Source organism: Taeniopygia guttata, chromosome 14 (assembly GCF_048771995.1).
Source record: "Taeniopygia guttata chromosome 14, bTaeGut7.mat, whole genome shotgun sequence".
In the NCBI taxonomy this organism is placed as follows: Eukaryota; Metazoa; Chordata; class Aves; order Passeriformes; family Estrildidae; genus Taeniopygia; species Taeniopygia guttata.
Window position 1 is genome coordinate 12,195,472 of NC_133039.1, and position 23,425 is coordinate 12,218,896.

At 38.8% G+C, this 23,425-nt stretch overlaps 1 protein-coding gene across 50 annotated transcripts in view; it reads right to left on the reverse strand.

The window, feature by feature from the left end:
- Positions 1–23,425, reverse strand: part of RBFOX1 (RNA binding fox-1 homolog 1) — a 1,140,648-nt gene that overhangs the window by 217,588 nt on the left and 899,635 nt on the right. The window contains exons 10-11 of one of the 50 annotated variants that reach the window (XM_072935892.1): positions 19,621–19,683; positions 19,463–19,533 (exon numbers count right to left, since the gene is read on the reverse strand). The exons of 47 other annotated variants lie outside the window; for them this stretch is intronic. In XM_072935892.1, coding sequence (XP_072791993.1) covers positions 19,463–19,533; positions 19,621–19,683 — 134 coding nt within the window. Of the gene's footprint in view, positions 1–19,462; positions 19,684–22,415; positions 22,571–23,425 lie in introns of those variants that run through there. 2 more of the 50 variants (XM_030284835.4, XM_072935889.1) reach the window with 2 other exon arrangements.

The following is a 23,425-nucleotide window of genomic DNA, read 5'->3' on the forward strand; positions in this document are numbered from 1 at the left end:
AGCTACATGGAGAACAACCCCAGAGCACAGACAGGGACTGTCTACACAGCACCTCAACCAGGAGGCAATGCTGCCACAAAAATAAAAAAAAAAAAGGGAAAAAAAAAAAAAAAAGAAAGAAGAAAAAAAATTATAACTCTTCACAATGCTTCCCAAACTGGGCCAGGAGGAAACCAGAATAAGTTCAGGTGAATTGTTGCAGGAATGGGTTTCAGTGCTGACCAAAAATATATGACAAATGTTGATTATAAAAGTTGTGCAGAATTTGGAAGACTTCTCTAAAGAGGAGCCTTTCCTATTGTTAATTAGATGTTACAAGACATCCAACACACCTGTGACTGTGGCCTGAATTAGTAACTGAACTGGTTCTCTCAGCTTCAGCAGAAACCCTGTTTGTGGCAAATAAAGAACTACTATGGGAATCTATACTTTGTCTAGTTCTTCCAGGGAACGTGGGGGAATTGCAATGAATTAAGTCTTATTCCTGCAAGGGCTATTTTTCATTTATCCATTCTCTGAGTTCCCTTAGCAAAGAAAATGAATTCCACACAATAGTGATTTGTAAGAGAAAAAGGGCCAAATGCCTTGGTCATTCCTGTCTGGGCCTCCATTTCTCAGCCCTCTCAAGACAGTGCAAGACCACCTTTACTGTAGAAGAAAATAAAGATTAACTGGAAAGGTGGTGTTTAAAGCCACAGAAGGAATAAACTTGCAGGGGAGATTCACCCTGCAATTCCTCTTAAATCTTCCCAAGCATATTATTTAAAATTAAAAATACAACTTACTGTTAAAATCCTTGGTTAAATTCAGCTACTATTACTCCGCAGGTGAAACCCAAACTCCATAAAGAAAACTCAAGAACACAATTAGAAAATGGAAAAATACGTCCTTTCCCAAAAAATAATTTTCCTTCTAATATAAAGAGTTAAAAGAAGTAATTTTAAAAATGTTTGCCAGTTTTCAGAAGCTTTATAAAGCTTTGTTCTTCATACTCTAATTCTTTCATGTTTTCCTGCCTGATGTCTCCTAATGCAGTTTCACTGGAATCATTCTATTTTTGATCTTTAATCCTTTTATATGTTTTTTTTCTTTGCTTACTCTTGCATGCCTTTGTAGTTTATGTAATTGGGTCTTTGCACCATTTTAGCAGGGTTTAGCACTGCACAGCTTGTCAAATTTAAGTAGAAGTGAGAATAATCTATTGCTGCTATAATAAATAAGCGAGTAAATTCACATATCACCGACCTAAAGTGAATGTTTGCCACAAAAAATTGTAAACTGCAATCCCCCTCATTCTGCCAAGGCTGGCAAAGCTTTTATACATTCTGTAATCCAGAAACAAATTCAACTGCACAGAAAGTACTTCAAATCCCCAAAAGTTCATTAAAAAGGGCTACACATGTGCAGTGAAACAAGATTTCATTAATTTCTTCTTGAGGTGCCTGTGTAAATTCAACTTAGGGAAAACTGTTTGACAGCTTTGTAACTATTGACTGACATTCTTCAGCAAAGCTTCAGTGAGCACAGAATGTGATTTAAGCACATCCCTGTGATGATAAGCATGGCAAACAAAAAAAGAGCATTCCTACACTACCTGAAATAAAGAGCATTTTGGTAATTTTTAAGCACCTAGCAAATCTTTGCTAGTTTTAAAATAATTGTAAATTTTACCTTAATACATACCAAATATAGTATATTTTACTATAACCTTCAATCAACAAGTATTCCATTCTCTTTACAAGCAGATTTTGTATTTCAGAAAATAGTTTATAATCCCGATAGAAACTTTAAAAAAACGCTCCTGTTTTCCCACTATCCACAGAATTTAAAACTACACACAAGTCCTTATCATAAGTCTCCCACAAAACATCACTGTAGCATTTTAATTTTATACTATATGCAAACAGATCAAAATCTGTTCCTGAAAAGATGAAATCAGCTGTGAAAACCTTCATGAAATGAAAATACACAATCCACATTAGGCTCTAAGAAAAATAGGACTCTACTCATATGCTCCAGAGAGAAATCTCTCATATAATTAAATACACAGGCATCCTTCCATAGATGCATGAGACAAAATATAAAATATATTAAGCAAACTGAAAGGAGTTTCCAGCCTTCCACTCATGATTTTGTCCATATTACAAGGATCGCTACCTATTTATGCAGGCACTGATGCATAAACCACAGCACAAGGAAAAAAGGAAACTGCAGAAGGATTGTATAGCTAGAATCCCAGAATGGGTTGGGTTGGAAGGGACATCAAAGCCCATCCCATCCCACCCCTGCCATGGCAGGGACACCTCCCACTCTCCCAGGCTGCTCCAAGCCCTGTCCAGCCTGGCCTTGGGCACAGCCAGGGATCCAGGGGCAGCCACAGCTGCTCTGGGCACCTGTGCCAGGGCCTGCCCACCCTCACAGGGAAAATGTCCTTCCTAATATCTAATGTAAACCTACTCTTCTTCAGTTTAAGGCCATTAGTATGCTAATATGATAGTTTTAATTTTATAAAATCTTGTTTATCATTATCAACCCAAAGCAGAAGAAATCATAGCTTTATTATTATAGTCACCTCAGTTCTGTCATTATATAAATGGGGAATTACAAAGTAACTTTACAAATTTTTCTTTAAAAGATGTTCCACTATCTGTACTTCCTGTCTGGGAGGGAGCCAAAAGACACTCTCATCTTTATACATTTCTCACCACATTGGACCCTTTTCAAGCTCTCCCCAGTGATGGTCAAGAGGGGAGAAAGCTCTCATTCTTCTCTGAAATTACACAGTGAATTCCACAAGAACAAGACTTGGCAATGGTCACCTGCAGGCCCTCAAGAACTGCTGTGAAGTTCCTATTTTCCATCACTCACTAACCCTGATTTGCTTACAGGGTTATTTCTGCTGCACACACCTCAACACATTAACACTCTGAGAATAAATAAAGAAAAAAAGGCAAGGTTCTTTTTCAGGGTAACAAGGTTTCTTAAAGCCAAAATGTCACGGATATGGGAGTTTTTGAGTCACTTTACACAAAGCAATATGAACAAAAACTAGCAAATAAATCCCACTTTGCAAAGGCTCATTTATTTCACTTTACCTTGTATTTCTTCATCTCTCCTTTCCATGACCTCTTATCTGTCTTTTCCTGATCACAGACTATTTTTGATCCATACTTCAGATTTCAGATCCTATCATCAATATTAACACTAGGGGAAAACTTGAGAAAATGTGATTGTGTCCACCAACTGCTAGGATCCTAATTCAGGAAAGCACTTCAGCATGTGCTATACTGTAATTTCAGTACCTCATTGAATGGGAATATTGCTAAACACATGTCAAAATGCTTCTTTATTGGAAGCTGTCAAATGAAATATGGATTAATTACAGTTTGTTGCATGAAACTTTACAGCACTGTGGCTGTAAAGAACTGGTGCATTCATAGTTTGTTTTGTCACCTATGCTCACAAATGAAAAAAGGAGAAATTGTATATTTAAGACAATAATTCAGTAAAAATTAAGGTCAAGTAACACAAGGGTTGCCCATGTGCATTTTGTTTGCTGTTCTGTCTTCAGTATAATCAGTTAACCCTACCAATAACACACCCTGATCATTCCTTATTGTAAATACAGGTGAACCCACTGGGAAGAGGTGATGATGTCTGACTCCAGTTCAGAAGGTTGAATGATTTCTTCATTATAACTATGCTGTAATACATTAATATACTATATAAAGGAAGATACTAAAACTACAAACCTACTTTTTCTAACTTCCATATCCAACTCAGAACTTGCGACCCTCTGTGGAGAGTGCAGGTGGGTTGGATTGGTCATCAGGCTCAAACAATCCTCACCAGAATCCAATCAAGCAATCACCCCAGGTAAACAATTCTCCAAACACATTCCACATGGGAAAAACAAGGAGCAGAAATAGAAATTGTTTTTTTTCTTTCTCTCTGTGCACCTCTGTGAGAAATCCTGAGAGAGAGAGAAACGTGCTTGCCACAATTCCCCACAGCGCTGAGGTTAGACAGGAGACCATGCTTGTCTTGTACTCAAATCCGTGCCTTTCTGCTGTGATTTCAGTGCCAGGGTCCCCTCAGACAGTGGCTGCACACCCCACCTGTGACCTCAAGGCTCCTGCCCTGCCCTACTGGACAGGCCATGTGGAAAAACGTGGTTTGCTCCTGCATTCCTGCATCGTGAGCCTGATGGAAACAAACCCAGATGGAAGCACGGGATGCTCCTGCTGTTGGGACATCCAGAGGCACAGGATGCTTTGCCAAAGCCACGCACACAAACAGATACTGTCACACATCCAGCAGCACCTCTAAATTAAACCTCAGCTGAGCTGCTGAAGAAGGGATATGCAAAAATCACTAAAGAGCTAGCCTGTGCTTTAAGCGTTTTTCCTCTACTTGACAAAATTTGACAGCCAAAAACAGCAGTCAAGGCTTCAGAGTGCTGATTATTTAAATAGATTACTTTACAAATGTCACTCTTTGCAAACACATAGGTAACATGATTGCTGTTTCTTTCAGCCCTGTATTAGAAACAGACTCAATAAATGGGACGTTTAAAAAAAAAATCCAAACATTTATGAATCGTTTGAACCTACTGTACTGTGTCTTGTTTACTGCTGCTCTAGGAAGCTTTTCTTAAAATAACGTGTTAAGTCTCAGAGGGATTATCCTGAAATGAAATTTTTAATAACAGCAAAATAAACTCATCCTTCACAGTGCTCTGTGGCTCATGACTTACTGTTAACTCTCACCTCTCCTCCCATCATACATCTGTATCTACTAGCAAAATTTTATTACCTCCTACTCCAATTTCAGGTATCTGAAGCAGAGTTATGCTTCATACATGTTCTCAAGACAAGAAATTAGATACCTAAATAATTCTGCAGATCTAAAAATCTTACCCATAATGGCTCACAACTGTAGGAGGCCAAGACAAACTCCAGAAGGTGAAGGAATGAGGATTGCACTACTCCAAGGTGAGAAGGCTGAGGCTGGCATTGCTATCTCTAGGTAGATAATGGCCCATTAGGCAAAGGGTGGAAATAATGCATGTTGTATGCCCACTCCCCATAAAACAGTGGGAGGTTAAATTACACAAGGAGAGATGTGGCACTCAGGCACTGGGGAAAAGAAAACCCCTCAGTGCAAGTGCAAAATGCCTGCAGAGGTTAGAGAGCCCTGTCCTTCCAGAATGGGCTCAGCACACGTCTCCGGGGTGATGCAGGAAAGTTGCTCTTGCTTTCGGGCAGAAAAGCAGATGATGTGATTCCACTAGGTTTCTTCCTCCCCTACTTCCTCTGTGTCTTTGATATATATCACTTCTAGGAGGTAGCACACTTCAGGAGCTTCCTCATTTGTTTGAGGATATTTTGCTTTTTTAATCTCACAGACAGAAAACACAGCAGGAAACAGTGGCCAGGAGCAAAAATAAAGAGAAATAGAGCCCTGTAATGTCCAAACTGCAAGGGTGATTAAACACTCAAACAGTTCAGTAGAGCAGCAGTGAAACAGAGAACCAAAATTACTTGGATGTTTAAAACAAGATTAAAGATCTTCCAACAGGTCTGCTTGAAACCAGCCTCCAAGTTCTGCAGTGTGGCCCATTCAAGAGGACAGGCTGAATTAACATAATGATTCTTCCTGAACATCTTTCAATCCATGAACTGGAAATCCCTCTTCACAGCAAGAAAATTTTCTTGTATAAATGTATACATTCACTTTTTAATTCTGAATGTGAAAAAATATAATAACAATAATAAAAAAAAAAGATAACAAAAACCCCTCAGGTTTTTTTTACATTAGAGAAATGGCTTTCACCAAAGAGTGTGGAATCAATTTTTTACAAAGTGTTCTGCCCTGAGACAGGGAGAGAAAAAGAACCATATCACGTTCAATTTGATTTTCATGCAATGGGTAACATACAAAGTCTCTTGTCCTGTTAGAGCACAAAAGCTAACTATTAAACAAAGTCACAAAGTGTGTACACAGGTTTGTCCCAAAAGGACGTGAAGGGTAATTAACATTAACTACTCCATCGTATTCTTGAATCCCAATTGTTTTTAACAAATAAAAACAAACAAAATTTTTCTTAATTTAAAACTTGTATCCTCCCCTCCAAGGAAGCATGGGGCTGAAGCAGAATGCTTTAAGCACACAGAAGAACAAAGACGTAACCCTAACAAATATTGACAATGCAAGAGTATCAGTATATTCACAGCCAAATTAATTCTTCAGTTTCAATCATTAGGTCAGGGAGTAAACCAGACACCATTTAGGCCGTACATTTGAGACCCACCTCAGCAGCTAACACTCATCATTCTCAAGAAATAATTCCAGAAAGATTTGAAATGCTTGCTAGTACACAGTGTTCCTTAAAAGTACATCTGGGATCTGTTTCTGAAGGTGTCTGGTTCCCGACTCACCATCTATTTTTGTGATGAGGATGCCAGATCCTATTTTTTTTGTGAAGGAATGGAAGAATGGTGACCAGAAGATAATTTTAATTAATAAGATTAGAAAAGGTTGTGCCATTTAGTAACAGAAAAGTGTTTAAATTACATTAAAAGAGATAACAATTCTAAAAGACATGGGAAAGTAGTAGAGGTATATAGAATACCATAAGGGCCAAACATTGAGAAAACATATACATTACAAAAGTCTTCAGAATGTCTCAAAAAGATTAAGCAGTAGACAGATAATTTTGTCGTATCAGAAAAGAAGTGCTGAAAAAACATATAAAGCTATGAAATATTGGTTTAAATAATTACATTCTTTGGCTCTGACCCGGAACTACTTTTAAGTATTTCAGGTATCTGACATTGACATATGGAACTCGGGGGGGGGAAATCTCTATAAAGCACTCAACTAACAAAATGAAAATGTAAATTCTCTAGAAATTCTCATCCCTCCTATCCAGAAGCACAATGCCACACATTTGTTAATATTTTGAGATAATCTCGCCCATGCTAAATAAGACTTAATGCATCACCTCTGCCCTTCTTGATCTCCCACTTCTTACTGGAACCCAGAGACTAAAAATACCTTGCTCAGCATTTTGCTAATATTCTTCTAGGCAAAGCCCTTTATGTTAAAAAAAAAAAAAAAATTAACTTGGTTCTGCAAGAACCAGCCAATCATAATGCAAATGACAAATTTGCAGCCAGACACCTTAAGCCAGGATTATTCCGACCTCAAAATGACCGCAGAACAGCACATAAAAAGTGCATTTCACAGCCACTTAAACAAGACAATGCTCCTTGAGAAGGAGCCCCAGCGATAAACACATTGCCACCACAAGTTACCACACACAGAATAATTTTTAGGCACACATAAAGACCATATACTGTGTCAGGCCAGATTCCAGGCACTCCTCAGAATTCCATTGGTTCCAGTGGACTAACAAAGAGGTATTTAACAAATACTCTCCCACAGGAACAAATCATGTTTTCCAGAAAACGAGAGGAGTGCCATTTTTCCCCCAGTGAAATGCAGGTGTTTTATCACCTGCGCATGGGACTGGGGACAAGTGTTGCCCTGTCACTGCCGTGAGTAAAAATGATGTGAGATATCAAACACAACCTGTATCCATCTAAAGAGGAAGTTAATAGAAACATTATATGGAGAACTAAGGCTAGAGGGACAGGGTAACAGCCTTTGTAGGTTTGTATCTTATTTCAGGAAAATAAGAGCAGAATTAGAAAGAGGTTTGGTTTAGAATTCTCGTGCATATTTCAGTGAAAAGAATTATTGGTTGCCCAGAACTTACAGACTCTGTTTACAGACCTGGCACAGTGCTTCTTACATTATTAAAAGCCAGGCATTACACAACAGAAAACCAATGTCTGTCTTGCATTTTTGTGTCATTCCTCCCCACCCTAGAAAAGGAAAAAAAAAAAAAAAAAAGAAAAAAAGAAAAAGAAAGAGACTGATATGAAATAGCCACTGACATTTTTAGGTCAACACACGTTCACAACGTCTGTATAATATTCTGATACAACAAAAATAGTCAATCACTGCAATTTTCTGCCAGGAAAGCATGCTTTTCCACAACGGCCAACTCTAATGGGTTCAATTACAATACAAATCACAAAATATAAGAGCATTTGGTTCTCAGTGTCTTTTTCAACAGTAGATGCTATCACATCACTGGAAATGACAAATTCCCCTCTCTGCATAAACATTCCATACATGAGTTCAAAAGTCTGCAGTGCCTCCCTTCACTACCACTATACCTCTGAAATCAAAAGTAACTCACATTTCAGACATAATATGCAAAAAATATAACCCTGCAGTCATCATGAAGATTTGCCATCATAAAGCTGATTACAGTGACAATTGCACTGAATGTGGAACATTACAAGGCATAATATCACAAGCTTTTAAAGTCAGTTGGCAACATTACACCAAATGCTTCTCAAAAATCAGATTTCAAGTGCTAGCATCCTTGAAATGCATAATAAATTTGCTCATGGATTGAAAGTGTCTCATAAATCTATAGTTGTATATAGTATAGCTGTATCTTAATGACATGTGCCTTATGTGGGGGCACAGACTCTACTTTGTTTCTCACCCAGTGACACTCAAAAACCTACCACAGATGAAAGTTGATATGAACTTCCTTCTTTCCAAACCTGTGCTCCCCTGTTGGGAACATCTTCAGCAGCCTTGGCTTACAGTACAGGATGTCTATACCGGGCTTAATTGTGCCTAGCAATCCTCTTGGCCAGTGGAAGGCATTTTCAGATGGGAAATGTGCACCAACAGCTGTTACATTTCCCTGTGCCTGATTGTAACTGTTCCTTCACGGAGGAAGGCGTAAAAATAAAAACATTCATCTCTGCAGTAAAAAGCCCATGTAAAAAACCCACCCCAGTCAATACAACCCAATAGCCAGTTAAAAATGGTGCTCAGAGAATCCTGCAGTGGAGGGATTTCATTTCCTGTAACAGCAGTGTTCCAAAGAATTTCAACAACTTCTCCATACAAAATAAGTCACCTCAGGAGCCAGGGAGGAGACTTTCCCAGACACGCTGACCAGTGCTAGAATGAAACCCCTCCATCTATTTATTTTCTTACAGAAGGATCAGTTTTGAAAAATTTCTTTGGGTATCAACATTATTTCAGGTAACCTTCAGATGTATTGAGAAGTAAACCCTTACACACAATGCTTGCTTTCATGTTATATTTGAGATTCTGAATGGTTCAGCTTGGAAGTACATTGAGTCATTTCTGCACACATTTTTTTGAAATGAATAGGAAACACCAGAGTTGATAGGGGAACATCAAGAAGGAAGACCAATTTGCCAAAGACTGGCTGGTCTTTTAGAAATGGGGCCTAACCCCAGCTGCTGTGTTTCAGCTGGCCCAAAATCCTCCTGTATTTGGGTAGCTAAAGTGGGACAGATATTTAAGTTTTAAATGAAAAGAGATGACAAAGATGGAAGATAGAATTTTTTTTTTTTTTTTTTAAGATATGGTCACAGATAGGATTTCAGGATTTCAAGTTTGTTTTTTTTCTGGTTTTAAACATAAGGCCATAAAAAAAGATTAACACCTCCCTCCCCCTAAACAGCTAAGTGTCTAGATATAGGATTTTCAAAAAAGCAATAATCAAAAGTGTAATTTATTCCTGTGTTCCAGAAGGAGGGGTTGCCCCAATTCCATTTCATTTCCCTGAGAGAGAGGAAAGCTGGTGCTGTGTTTTCCATGTTCACCTCAGAGCAGACTCTTGCGTGACTTGTCACAACAGAATACGTTTGATTGCTCATTCTCCTGCTTCTGTCTCAGGACAAGGTAGAAAAGATTGCTGCACTTCTGAGGGGAGCCTTCCTTGGAATGAAGATCAAACAGTGAACCCTTGCTCTCTATAGCATGGACCTGAACAGGCACTTTCCAGGTACCACAAACTTAAAAACCACTCTGTAGTAATTTGTTGCTATCAATGCATAACAAAATATAAATTTTTTAAGATGCTGAGGGGATCAGACCTTTTCAAGTGTGGCTCAGCCTCTACAGAATCAAGTTTTGTTGAGATTCTGTTAACAATCTTCATGGTTTTCTTAAGAATTTGCCTTTTCTGTTTTTTATATACAGTCAGAATTCTCTTCCATCCTGGTGCTTTTTGATGGCTCTAAACAGTTTTTATGTTTTGTATTTTTTTGTTTGTTTTGCTTTTTTAGTAACTGAAATGAAAACATTCTAACTGATCACTGAAATACAGTTGTAGAGGTTTACCTTCTATCTGTACCTCAGCTGTTAGCAAGATGTAAATTAATTTTAAAAAAATTATTCATATACCATTTCTCAGAACAATTCTAAGTCAAAGAGAAAGAAAATCCAGAAAAAGTGAGCTTATTTAATGAAAAAAAAGCTCTATTTCTCAAAATATTAGAAATGTATCTCTAAAATCTTTTTGCACAAAAAAGGTGGTCAAGCACTAAACCAAATCTCCCAAAAACACCAACACAAGTCCTGTACACATTAAGTACTTATCCAACAATTCAAGAATAAGGAACCATTTTGCACAGAGGGTAAACACCTTCAAACTTGCTGTGACATATCTGAAGCAGGTGCCACTGTGCAGACTCTGTTCAGCATCCAGCTGAGCTGAATCCCCTGAGCTGCCCTGGCAGAGCAAAGTTATCTCCAGGGAGTAGCAAAGGACTTCTCAGCTTTGCTAATTCGCTTCACTCAGCACCACACAGAGGCTAGCAGGGAAAGAATGATTCATTCTGTGTTATTATCTCCAGGATCATTCACAAATGCAGGCAGATGTGCTTTCCCTCACCTACAGTCACCTTTTATTTCTCAGCTAAATGTCATCTTGCTTTTAAACCAACCACAGGGCTATAGCTTTTTAAAAGCCTGACTGTTTTTTTCTAAACCTGTTATTATTCTCTTTGGAATATTCACCCATGTTTAGGTTCTGTTCGAACATAATTGTGAGGTTTTCTCTAGAATGGAAGTAAAATGTTTGGAAATTCCCTTTTTCCTCTTTCTTGGTTTCAAGTGTCACTATGATTTGTTCTCAGAGTGTTTGAAACATGCTCATGTTCAGCACCACTGGCAGTGAAAATAAAGACAGCTGATGTGTACCTGCACAGCTGCTGGTAACTTACAGAGAAACCCTTGGATTTGCATTTTGGCAGCACTCTTTTGCCTGGATTGGATGTTTTGAAGCTAACATGTCTAAAGATGTCTGGAGATGCATTTTACTGAACCTGCTATACATTCAAACGGTACAGACAAAGCAAAGTGTCACATACATTTCTCATAATAAACCAATATATGAAGAACCTGCCATTTGCTCCTCCATGATTTTTAAATGCTACTAATTAGCAAACAGGAGGGCTGGCAATAATATGGCAAAGTGAGGACAGAGACATAACAAAAGCATACTTCCAGCTCTATGAGATGAAAAAGCCTTGGGAGTATAAGCATTAAATAATCATTTTACTCCTTCATAACTAAGAGAAAAAAAGACAATAAAATGCAGTATAGTTCAGATCAGTTCACTGCTTTGAGTAGTTTTATCTTTACCTTAAGAAGTTGCTTTTACAGAAGGATAGTTATCAAAGTCTGATTAGCTTTTCCTTGATAACTAACTTTCCTTGAATGCACCATGTTTTATTCAGTTCAAGGCCTCAAAATTCTGACTCCTGAATATACAGGTAAGAGACTTATTTTTTTCTCAGCTTGGCCAGCAACAAAAAGAAATTGCATTCTTTACGGATTTATTAAATCCATCAGAATTGGAAGATCAAGTCATTCTACAAGCTCTCTAGCTCATGCAGCTGTCCCCTAGAGAAAGAAAAGGAACCAGGATATCAGAATTTACCCTAATCCACAATAACCCAAGACTTGTGAAACACAGGGAGAAAGTCTGACACAGAAAATTTACCTGGGTCAATTTTGAATTATATATTTACAATGTTCATGACCTGTCACTGCACTAAAAAAAAACCTCCAATGTTTTTCCAAATTATCTGTAAAATCTGACTGTCAAATATTTGCCAGGTGTGGTATCATCACTCTTAGGTAGCACCAGAGTAATGCAATTTCCAATTAGTTCAGGTAAAAGTACTTGTACTTGAAAGAACTACACCCTCACTGTATTTTTTGCACAACCTGATCTACTGAAATAGACATTTCATATGTTGTTACAACACCCGCTTTGAAACCAGGTCTGAGGAAATAGTAACCTGCACACCTCAGTTAAAAAAAGCAAGCAAGCAGACAAGCCAAAAGATGTATTTCAACTGGGTTTCTAACATTAGCTCATGCAACACAAGATAACTTATCAGAGGGTACATAGGTGAAATATTCAAGCAAACTCCATTAAAATGACTGTTCTATATTTAGATGTACAAGCATATTTTTATATCAGTTGTGAATCATTCTATTGAAAGCAAAAGGACTTCAAAGCTGTATCTCCTGTCATAATTTGGCCATCAGAAGTTTTATTACTGATGATTATGCATGAGTCAGAAAAGAGGAAAAAAAAATCAGCTGAAATTCCAGATCCTTGGAAACAGCAGTATCAGCTTGCTGGCTTCTAGCTGGGGGAGCCAAGTTAAACAATTGGCTTTTACAGGGAATCCAAATCATAAAAGCTTTGTCTTAGGGGATGAAAAAATAAATAGAACTTATCCTAATGATAGCTATTTCATGTCTAGAAATTATTTTTTTCTTACAAACTCAAATATTCTTGTATTTATTCCCCTTAAAAACTCCCGCAGTCAGAAAGGCCCAGATTTACCCAGTTTTTGCCATGCTAAAACATTCCATTGCAGTGTATTAGCCAACACACAAAAATTATAGATCATCATGTCTAAAACTTGCTAATATTGATATCACATGCAAAAGTGGAAAAGGAAAAAAAAAATCTGCCTGTTGAATGTCAGATGAAATCTGCCAGGTGAAAAAAACCCTGACTATAACAGAGCATTGACTGAGCTGACAGAAAAGGAGGTCAAAGAGGTAAGGCATCATTGCCTTAGCCATTGGAATTATGTCACCCATTGATTTCCAAAATAAAGGCCAGTGAGAAAAAATTATGCAGGTGGCAGGGCAGAATAACCACTTGTTTCTTAGCTAAGTAAAACTATTTAGATAAGCTATTCTTCTTTTTCCAATTGTCTTTTTGGTCAATAGGAAGGTCATTCCATGTCATTACCCTCCCTCTTGCCCCTGAGGGTTCATTCAGGTGTTTGATGGTATCTGCAATTATTAGCAAGAAATAAAGACAAGTTAAAAGAATAATCTCTTGCAATAGCAATAACCAAATATTTTCCAGCTGTCTGCAGCCTCTTGAGCAGCTGATGGGTTTCACCAGCAATTCTTACTGGCTACTGGCTTGATCCATGGATTATAAGGAAAAAAAAATTAATCCAAAATTATACAGAGGAGATTGTCTAGAGTACCATCAAAAGGCACAGACAGGACAATGAAGCCATCAGGCCTGGCCACCATGGGTTTAAAAAGGCAGGTCCTGCTTGACTGACCTGACGTCCTCCTGAGGTGACCTGCTCAGGGGATGAGGGCAAGCTGTGGATGAGTCTGCCCGACAGCGTTTTCCACAGATCTGTGCTGGCAGCTGGCTGTGGTGGCTTGGCTGGGTGCAGTGTCCTCTGTGGGAAGCGTGGCTGGTGGCCATGCCCAGAGGTGGGCACTGGAACTGCCCCAGCTGGGGCCAGGCAGCAGCAGGACTCCCCAGGGCTCAGCACCAACACGAGTGTCCAGTATCTCTATCCGTGCTCCGGCCAAGGGCACTGCACGTCCCTCAGGAGGTTGGGGAGGACACCAAGGAGCTGCTGGAGGGCAGGAAGGCTCTGCAGAGGGCCCTGGCCAGGCTGGCTGGGCCCAGGGAGCAGCCATGGTCATCTTTGGCCGCCAAGGCCGGGCACTGCCCTGTGGCCACCAGAAGCCCCAGGAAGCACCAGAAGAAGCAGGAAAGGCCCTGGTGGTGGTGAGCATGATCCAGAACAGGGCCAGGACACAGCACATGGCTCGTATCAGCCATAGCGTGACCAGCAGGACCAGGGCAGCGACTGTGCCCCATGCTGGGCACTGCTGAGGCCGCACCTCAAATCCTGGTGTCCATTTTGGGCTCCTCAGGACAAGAAGGACATTGAGGGGCTGGAGTGTGTCCAGGACAGGGAACGGAGCTAGGGAACAGGCTGGAGCACCAGCAGGGGCTTGACTTGCAGAAAAGGAGGTTCAGGGAGGACCTGCTCATTCTCTACAACTTCTTGGCAAGAGGTTTTAGCCAGGTGGGGATCAGGCTCTGCTCCCAGGCAACGGAACAAGAGGAAATGGCTTCAAGTTGTACCAGGGGAGATTTAAATTGGATGTTAGAAAGGGGTTGTCAAGCATTGGAACAGGTTGCCCGGGGAAATGGTTGAATCATCATCCCTAGAGGTATTTGAAAAGGGTAAATTAAAAATTAAGCATAGATGTGACACTTATGGACATGGATTGATGTTGGACTTGGCAGTGCTGGGTTAAGAGTCAGACTTGATAATCCTAAGGTCTTTTCCAAGAAACAATACTATGATTTCCAGACTTTTAAACATTGCTTACAAAAATTTTCAGCTATCAAAACAATAAAGACCGTATTCATCACTAATGCCACCACTTCACACTTCACACTTTTGATACAAAAGGGAGAAAAACTTCACAACTCTCAAACTGAGAGAAGAAATGTTAGATAGGTCTCTCAAAAGCAAGACAAGAGGCACACTCAAATGAAAAGTGATTGCAATAGTAAAGCATATTCATCCTCTACTCACAAAGCACTGGGCTTACAGTACTAGTAACAGAACAGACAGAACAACACAATCAACCCAGAATAAATCTGCATTTAAGCTAAATCATCTCCTTACTGCATTTCAAAGAGGCAATTCAGCCAATGTAAACAGAAATTACACTTGCTTCCCACTTGATCATAATCTAAAACCAACAGAAACAACCATACACCACTGCAGGCGACACTGAAAGAACTCAAACCTCTCCTCATTGCTATTTCAAATGTATTATACAAATAAAACCTACCAAATTACAAAAAGCTTTTTTCATGTAAGGTGACACAACACACCCATAGCATTCCCCAAGACTGGAATGCCAGAATGCAAGCGTGATTTTGCAGGTAGCCTAACACACTAACACCTACAAGTATTCAGAATGTACCCACTGCTAGCACTTCCCAAAGCAGCACTAAAACAAGGGTTTTCCAGATGGGTAAAGTGATGGCACTGTGTTGAAGTCTGCACCACTACTTTTCACAGCATATTCTAGGCAATTCTCTCAGCCCTAAAATAAAATGGAACAGTCTCCAGATTAGCACTTTTTCAGTTGTCAGTCAAGCACACTGGTTAAGCAGTTATGGAAAATCAGATACAGAAGGAAAAAAAAAAATCAAAGTATCTTCAGAATAATCTAAGCTTAAGAATGATATACTTAAAAGTACAGTAGCTCCTGATATATTGAATTACTTAATCGACAGCCAGTTTTCTATTCTTTTCTCCAACTCTCTTTATCACTTCATAAATAAGAAAGCAAATAAAATCAGAAAAAATAAGGTTTTAGCTTAGTTTCTAACAATGAATTTTTAACAATGAATACAAACGTAAACCCTCAGCAGTCTTAGAACTTTTCTGGTCATTATGTTAAAATAAAAGTATATTTAAAAAAATACTGACCATATACACAAATAATCCCATCTTTATAATCTTATATATATATAAAAGTATCACATTTTCTATTAAATAGAGCACTTACTCTTTTCAGAGCCTTGCAGTAGTTTACTGAAAAGTCTAAACAATTTCAACTTTAATAACTTTTATAATAATGCTTATGAACTCCTCTTTCTCTGCTAAATGGAAATGGAGCTACCTAACCCAGCCACGTAATAAATAATTTAGCATCCATTATTAAAATGTTATATATTGCATGTGTGCTTTCAAAATACTTTATCATAAATCCACCATTCCAAGTAACCAGAGCAACTGCAAGTATTTTATATTTGGAGCCACGAGAGATGGAGCTGATATGAACTCTCAGTCATTATTTAACAAAATAACAGTATTCTCTGCATGGTGGACAGTGCAGCCTTACAACAAACTTGGTAATTTAATGATGACTGGAGCTTGGTTTCACATCTATTCTAAGAACTGGTCAGAGGGTACAGGAGCACACTCCTCCATCCTGCACACCCCGCCAGGGCAGAGGGACCTTGGCCATCAGCGCCCCTGACCACACTCTCATCCGGACATACGGGCTCCCCCTTGGGAATCAAATTACTGAACTGGGATGGGGACCAAGGGCAGGAGAAGAAACCTCTTACTGGATTGACACTTAATCCTACATGGCATTTCTATCGTTTCCCTTGCCAGGAGAAGCAGCAGGACAGTTTGGACACAATGTGGGCCTTGCTGCCCTCAGCATACACAGTGGCTACACTGCAGCCCTGCCTGGGTCCTTGTGGCAGCAGAGCTGTGACAGCCCTGAAGCCACCAGTGGGCTTTTTGTGCCAAGGCAGAAAATATCTCCCCACCCACAGGAGGCATAAAGCTATTTATGCACTATTTGTACTTTCATGTGATCTTTTTTCCTTCAAATAATTTTGCCCAGGAGAAGGAAGGAAGAGGCAAAGGTATTTTCTCATTTAAAAATTCATTACTAAGTCATAGGCTATCATTCTAGTAAGATTAAGGTATATTTATTTACTGGAAAATAAGTTTGTATGTACGTTTAATATAATTTGATACCATCAATATCTCTGCAACCCTGGACCTCATGTCTCTCCAAGAACAAAAGCATTTCACTTTCCATCATCTCACTGAAACACATCTCAGTAGAAGGAATACAAATCTCCTCAATAGAATACATGCAATTAGGAAAACATACATGGCTACTCATATAAAGCACGGCCAGAGATGCACCCACAGTATCCACCCCTTTTTCGTTTTTCACACGTTCCACTGCTCCATAACAAAAGGCTGTAGCAGAAACAAGCCATACCCTTGGATGCTGAGCAGGGTTTACTGACGAATTTAAGAGAAGCTGGAGCAGATACTCATCCACAGCATTGGGTAAAATAATAAACAGCACTTGAAGGTGCAGGACCTCTGAAGACAAACCTTGCTCCACAGAGATATCTCTTGCTCAGCTGTGCAACACAAACCACAAAAAACCGCCCAAAACAGCCCCCAGATCTCCAGGCAATGCCCTACACTGCTTTCATACACACCCTTGGAATAAACCTAGTTGGAAATCATGTGGAATCCCTGATCAGAGACACACCTTCTTTCTGTAGAAATCCAGGCAAATAAATAAACTGGCATCTTAAGAGCTATAAAATGTTAAAACTGCCTCATATTCAAAAATAGTTCAAGGTTGTGGTTTTCAACCTGCAACCCAGAAAAAAAAAAAAAAACAACCAACGTTTACATAATCAGTTTATAAAGACATATTTTTGGAGAAAATTTCCATTAAAGTTAAGAATGTTATGTAATTACTGCTTAGAAGAGGATGATATAAATATTCCTATCAAATGTCCTTTGCATTATTTATTTTAGATACTTAGATTTACTTTAAGAGAAAAACAGTAAGTATTCTGGTATCATAAACTGACCAGAGATATGTAAGTGCAGGTAAAATCTTGGGGGACAAATTGCTCAAACCATTTAATGCTGCAATTCACTCATTAGGACAATAATGCAAATATCTGCTTGGTTTCCAAAATGCCATTTTCAGCTTTGCCATCAGGGAGAGAGAAGGCAAGAGACTAGAGAAGTTATTCATACAAAGAACACTTTGCAACTGCATCTCTAATACCTATTTTTTATTTCAGCAGTTTCAGATCTATGCTAAAGTAGTAATATAGGCCTGGATATATCTTTCCAAGGAGGGAATAAAGAGGGAAAAAATTGAAATAAGGCATCCCAAATTTTCAAAGGGCCCTTTCTTCTAATCTAACTGCTTGGATAATGCGTCCAGAGTGGCATTTTGTAATGACAGCAACTTTCCAACAAATCAATAGTTATTTAATTCCCAACAAGCTCTCGAGTCCATTAAACCTGATTACATTCACCCATTTCAGTTGGGTGCAGTTATTTTTCCTACACCGGCACTTAATCTATAACAGGAACTTATGAGAACTTTCAAAAGCAATTTCAACATCAATCAGCATAGAGTGAAAGGCACGATTTGCTTGTAATTATTTATTGGACAGGATGGTAGAGGGTCTACCTGAGCTCCAGTGTCCGACCTTCACTCCCAAATTCTAATGGATATGAAGGCCTGCTGGATGTGTCTCTCTGCATAAAAAGCAGCCTCAGCTCGCACATCCCACAAGACAGACTCCCAATACCTGATTAAGGGCCACTGTGCAATGCTATATTTCTATTTTAGACATATGTGTCTGATATTAAGCCTGAAGTGAAGAGCACAACCCACAGTCTTCTATTACTGAAGGGACCTATATGGAATCCCACCTGTTTCATGCTGTGACTGCCCCTCTATGTCAACAAAGCACTGGAGTAAAGGAGCACAATGAGTTTCCCTCTCCCTCACAGTTAATTTGACTTATCCCTAGCACAGCACAGAAATGCCCTAACACACGTTTATGTCTTGACCCTGTCAATGCACAATATCCAACAGCTGCCACTTGGATGGTACAATTCTATCAGAGTTTAGAAATGTTGACTTTTCCTAATGTCTTCTAATACTGTAAACAACAGGATACTTATTGCTTAATTATCATCTAGACAATTTATTCAGAATCCCAATTCTACCAGCAGAAATTTCATAGAAACAAAATAATAGCAAAAGCAAACACAACAACAACAATCTGGTACCTGCCAGTTGACTTCTAAATACACAGAACTCTTGCCCTGCAGCAAGATCTTACATTTGAGGGCTCAAAGGAATTAATAGGATGTGTATAAATATTCTTTGCAGGTGATATATTTCTATACACACAAAACCACAACCCCTTTTTCATTCCGTGGGACGCGTAACATATGAATTGATGCATATTTAACACTATTCCTTTTTGCTGTGCTAAAACACTTAACCTAAACACATCATGGTAAGTTACTTTGTCTTCTGACCTGCCGTGGGAATGCTGACTCCCTCAGAAACCTAGAATGGATAGCAAATCCTCTGCCCTGTGGTCAACCTCGTGAAGCAAAGGCATGAATGTTAAACAGCAGACAAATCAATACAAGCAAATATAGCTCAACTACACCATTTATTCAGCCATGAGAGATGTCAATACACAGATTAGGGTGATCCATCTTTTTGATTTCCTACTGTCTTCTCACTGACTACATGAGAGCTTTTGCCTGTATTAAAAGTGTTTGCTTTCTCAACCATAAAAATTCCAATTATTGCTCTAAGTGCACTAGAGTTAAGTTGCTTGTTGGAAGCGGCCTTGCATTACCTGAACAAGTCCAGCGAAGTATGGTGCTGCAGGCAGAATCATTGGCACTCCATAGGGATGTAGCAAAACTCCTTGAGACGACAACATGGTTTAAGTGATAGTATTACTCCCACTAAAGCTAAACACATCAATTGAAAGTTAGGGGAAAATCTATATACCAACTTCTTCCAAACTCAGAGCTAGAACCAAATAACTTCTGTCAGGGGCAAAGCCCACATCAGCTGTAAAAAAAAGAAAAAAATTGACGTCAGCAACACTTAATGTTAAAATTTTCTTCAGAGACAACAGATAGAGACAACAGCTGCAAACCTAACTCTACCCAAAAGGGAAGGTGCTATTTTGGGAGCAGCTTAAGTAACATGACTAGCCAACTACTCTTTATCAGTTCAGATTTTTAAGTAGTAAACACATAGAGATCAAATTCTTTACAGATCTACTGATTAGAAATAATTTTCCTATCACTTCTGGCATATACATGATAACAGTTACTATCAGAAGCCATTTTCAAAATAATCAGGTTTATCATGATTGCATAATTAGACATTTCCCTGGATTTATAAGCTGTTAAACAATGTTCATGTGCAGTCTGTTATACTGGGTACATGCTCCGTTTCAATTCATTATATTTTTCTTGTTTGTTTTGAATAAGTGAGCTGAGGCAAGCTAACAACTTCTATTAGTGCAAATTATATTTTAATGGCTTTTCTAACCTTTCACAACATCTATGTTGCTAAATTGATCATAACTATTTTAAAAGAACACATTTTCCCATAAGAGTATTTCAACTCTGTTCTCCAAATCAACTTACACTACTGGTGTAAGAGACAAAGGACTGAAATTTAGACTGATTTCCTCCCTAAATCAAAACAGGTTTGACTTTAAATGTACTGCTTGCAAGACATTCTATTCTGCAGCTCGTTTTTACTTTAGACAAAACCAACTTAGTCATTAACACCTGTTTTATGTGCTATGTACCTTCTATTGCAGATGTAACTAATGACAAGAATTACAATTGAGCAAGACTTTTTTATTTCAATAAAGAATTAGTTAGGTACTTACAACTCCCATGTTACAAGTGAAATAAAAAAAAATCTACAGTCTTCGAATTATCAGGGTGCTTCACACCACTAATTTCAGCTACTTGATTTTGTTGCATAATTACTTTTCCAGATAACTAATTGCAGACAAGATTTGATGTGATACTCAATTATTTAATGTCACATTTTGACCATCGTGGAAGGTTTTCAGTAACTGATTCTCGTGTATCACGGCGGCTGTGCTGCAGGATTTGGAAATCTCCCTGGGCAGCTGCCTGCTGGCCCTCCCCAGTGCCAGCCTTACCCCACTGCTAACTTTAGATGTGGAATTGTGACCCTCAGTGATGCTCCCTGCAGGAGCTGCCAATGAGGCCAGCAATTGTCACATGATGAAGTGATGTTTACCCCACTCCATCTCCTCTTTCAGAACTGCTTCACTGTTCTGCTGGGGATGATGCTGCTCTCGCTGGTTATCTGACCATGCTTAGCTATAAATCCTATTTCTTGGTCTTATCTTACCGAGGAAGAGAAACTCTGCAGTTTAATTATTAAGCAAGTTGACACAGCATGGATTTTTTTTCAAAAGACTGCCATTAATTCCAGTACAAAACCAGTCACTAATTTTCATAGAGAAATACGTAAACAAAATGGATATATGAAAAAGCAAGTTGCAGTCACAACTCACTTAAAAATACTTAATTTCTTAAAAAAAAAGTTCATTTTAACTATTGTTATTTGTTTCATCCAGCAGAGTGAGCTGCATTTGAAAAGAAAGCAGATTTCTTTCACCTAGCAATGGAGATTATAAAATGGATTCTGCAAGCTTTACACAAATTACTCCAGTGGGACAAATGACATAAATACAGACTGTTAAATTGCTCTGTAAAATACCTGGCAGGGCTTTTTTTGTTTCAGCATGTATATATTTGATAAGATGTTAGAAAACCTGAGGAGGAAGATTTGTACAGGAAAGCTCAGGCTCAAGGGAAGCTTTTCTGTGATCTATTTTGGGACAGATTTTTTTGAACATTTTCTTTAATTATTTTGGCACACGGCAACCTGCTGATGAAATTTCCTGATGACACAAAGTTGGAAGGTACTGTCAAAACTGGAAAGGATAAGGATATTACATAGAAAGAACTGCTAAATCTTATGGGCTGCATTAATCAAAATTCAATAATACAAAATGCAAGATCATGCTCCTCCTAATGACAAACTTCAGAGGAAGAAAAGCAGGATCTCATTGTATCTCTTTAAAGCATTTGAGATGCTAGTGAGATGCAAAGAGGAAAAGGAAAATTATCAGTATTTCTTAATTTTAATTCTCAATTATTTCTTGATTTCTTAGTGGTACTTCCAACAGAATACAGTTCTCTTCATCCACATAAAATAGGGAAAAAAAAAAAGGTCAAATTCAAATACAACCATTGTAGATAAATTCCTTTTTGTGTTCAGGGGAATGCAACAACTATGTTGCAACAGAAACCTAAATTTGATTTGTTTATCCCAGCAAAGCAATCTGTGAATAGGGAAGAAAACAGTAGGAGGAAGAGACTAAACTAAGGACAATCCTGACACTCTAAAAATCAAGAAAATCCTAGTTATGAATAAATTTAGGCTGAACATATTTTTCCAAGTTCGGGGTTTTTTTTGAAGTATTTTGGTCTTGTCTAGTGAGGGTCTAGAACAGCCTTCCAAATCCACAGCAACAAAAAAGGGTGGCTTAGAACAGAATATGATGCAAATAGCAGTGGTACTGTGAACTCAGCAGCTTCCAGGAGGACACTTCCAGCCCTTTGCAAGCAGTATAAACATTCCAGAATAACACAAACATCAAATGTCTAAGAAGCATTGCTATTTTCTACATTGCAGATAGCAATACACAGAAACAAAGGTTGAAAATAAACCATAATTACCTGTTTTAACGCAAGGACGCTTTGCTTGCCTCACTATAACAACATGCTTCTAAATGTCTAGGTGTGGGGCACTCCAGATGCAAGCTCTGACCTGGTGGCTGGGCTCTGTGGTGATGTCCCATGTGTGCCCCAGCCACCTAAGTTCTCACAAACCTCTGCGAATCAAAACCACAGAAGCACAACAGAGCTTTACTCGCGTCTCCGCCCCGTGCCAGGCTCAGAACTCATGCCAATGCCTCTACATCAGCTCCACCACTTCAGACCAACACATTTCCTCTCCCTCCCAGCCACACCAAAAGGAGATTTCACTTAAGTTGTACAGTTAGCATCAATGGCCGCTCCTGTTCTGCTAGAATATGTTGAATAAATGAAATTTGACCACGAAGAGTGCTGAGGACTGAGAGAATGAGCCAGAAGAGTATTGGCAAATCTGAGAGCTCTGCTTCATTTCAGCAGGACCTTTAGCATGATTAAGGTCAAGCATGGACCTAAACACTTCTGGAGGACAAAGCCAGAATGGCTTGGACATGCACATCAAGCACCTCTCTGATGTTCCTGATGGTGACAGCACCCACTTCCTGCCTGCTGCAGGGTTCCTCCTCTCTGCAAAAAAATTAACTCTCTGTGTGGGTGGAAAAGGGGAGATCATCTATTTTAAACAGCTATACAGCTTTCATTTCCATTACATTCTAGAAAATTATAATGCTGTTAGGAAAAAGAGGACATGTTAAGCCATTATCAGTGTGCTCATAGAGGGTATGTTACTTTCAACCATTCCCAAGCCCTAGTTGGCTTTGGTTTCTTTCATTAAAAATTTTCATGGATTTTCTGAAAGTAAAAATTGATTTCAGCAATGAGAGGAAGAATAAGCAAGAAAAACACAGGAACACTAATTTTTGATGTAAAATGTAGATATACAAATAAAATGCACCATTTTATTTGTTTCAACTATGCAGAATTTTACAAAAATGCAGGTTTTATTAATGGAAAACTGTTCTTAACGGTGAAGA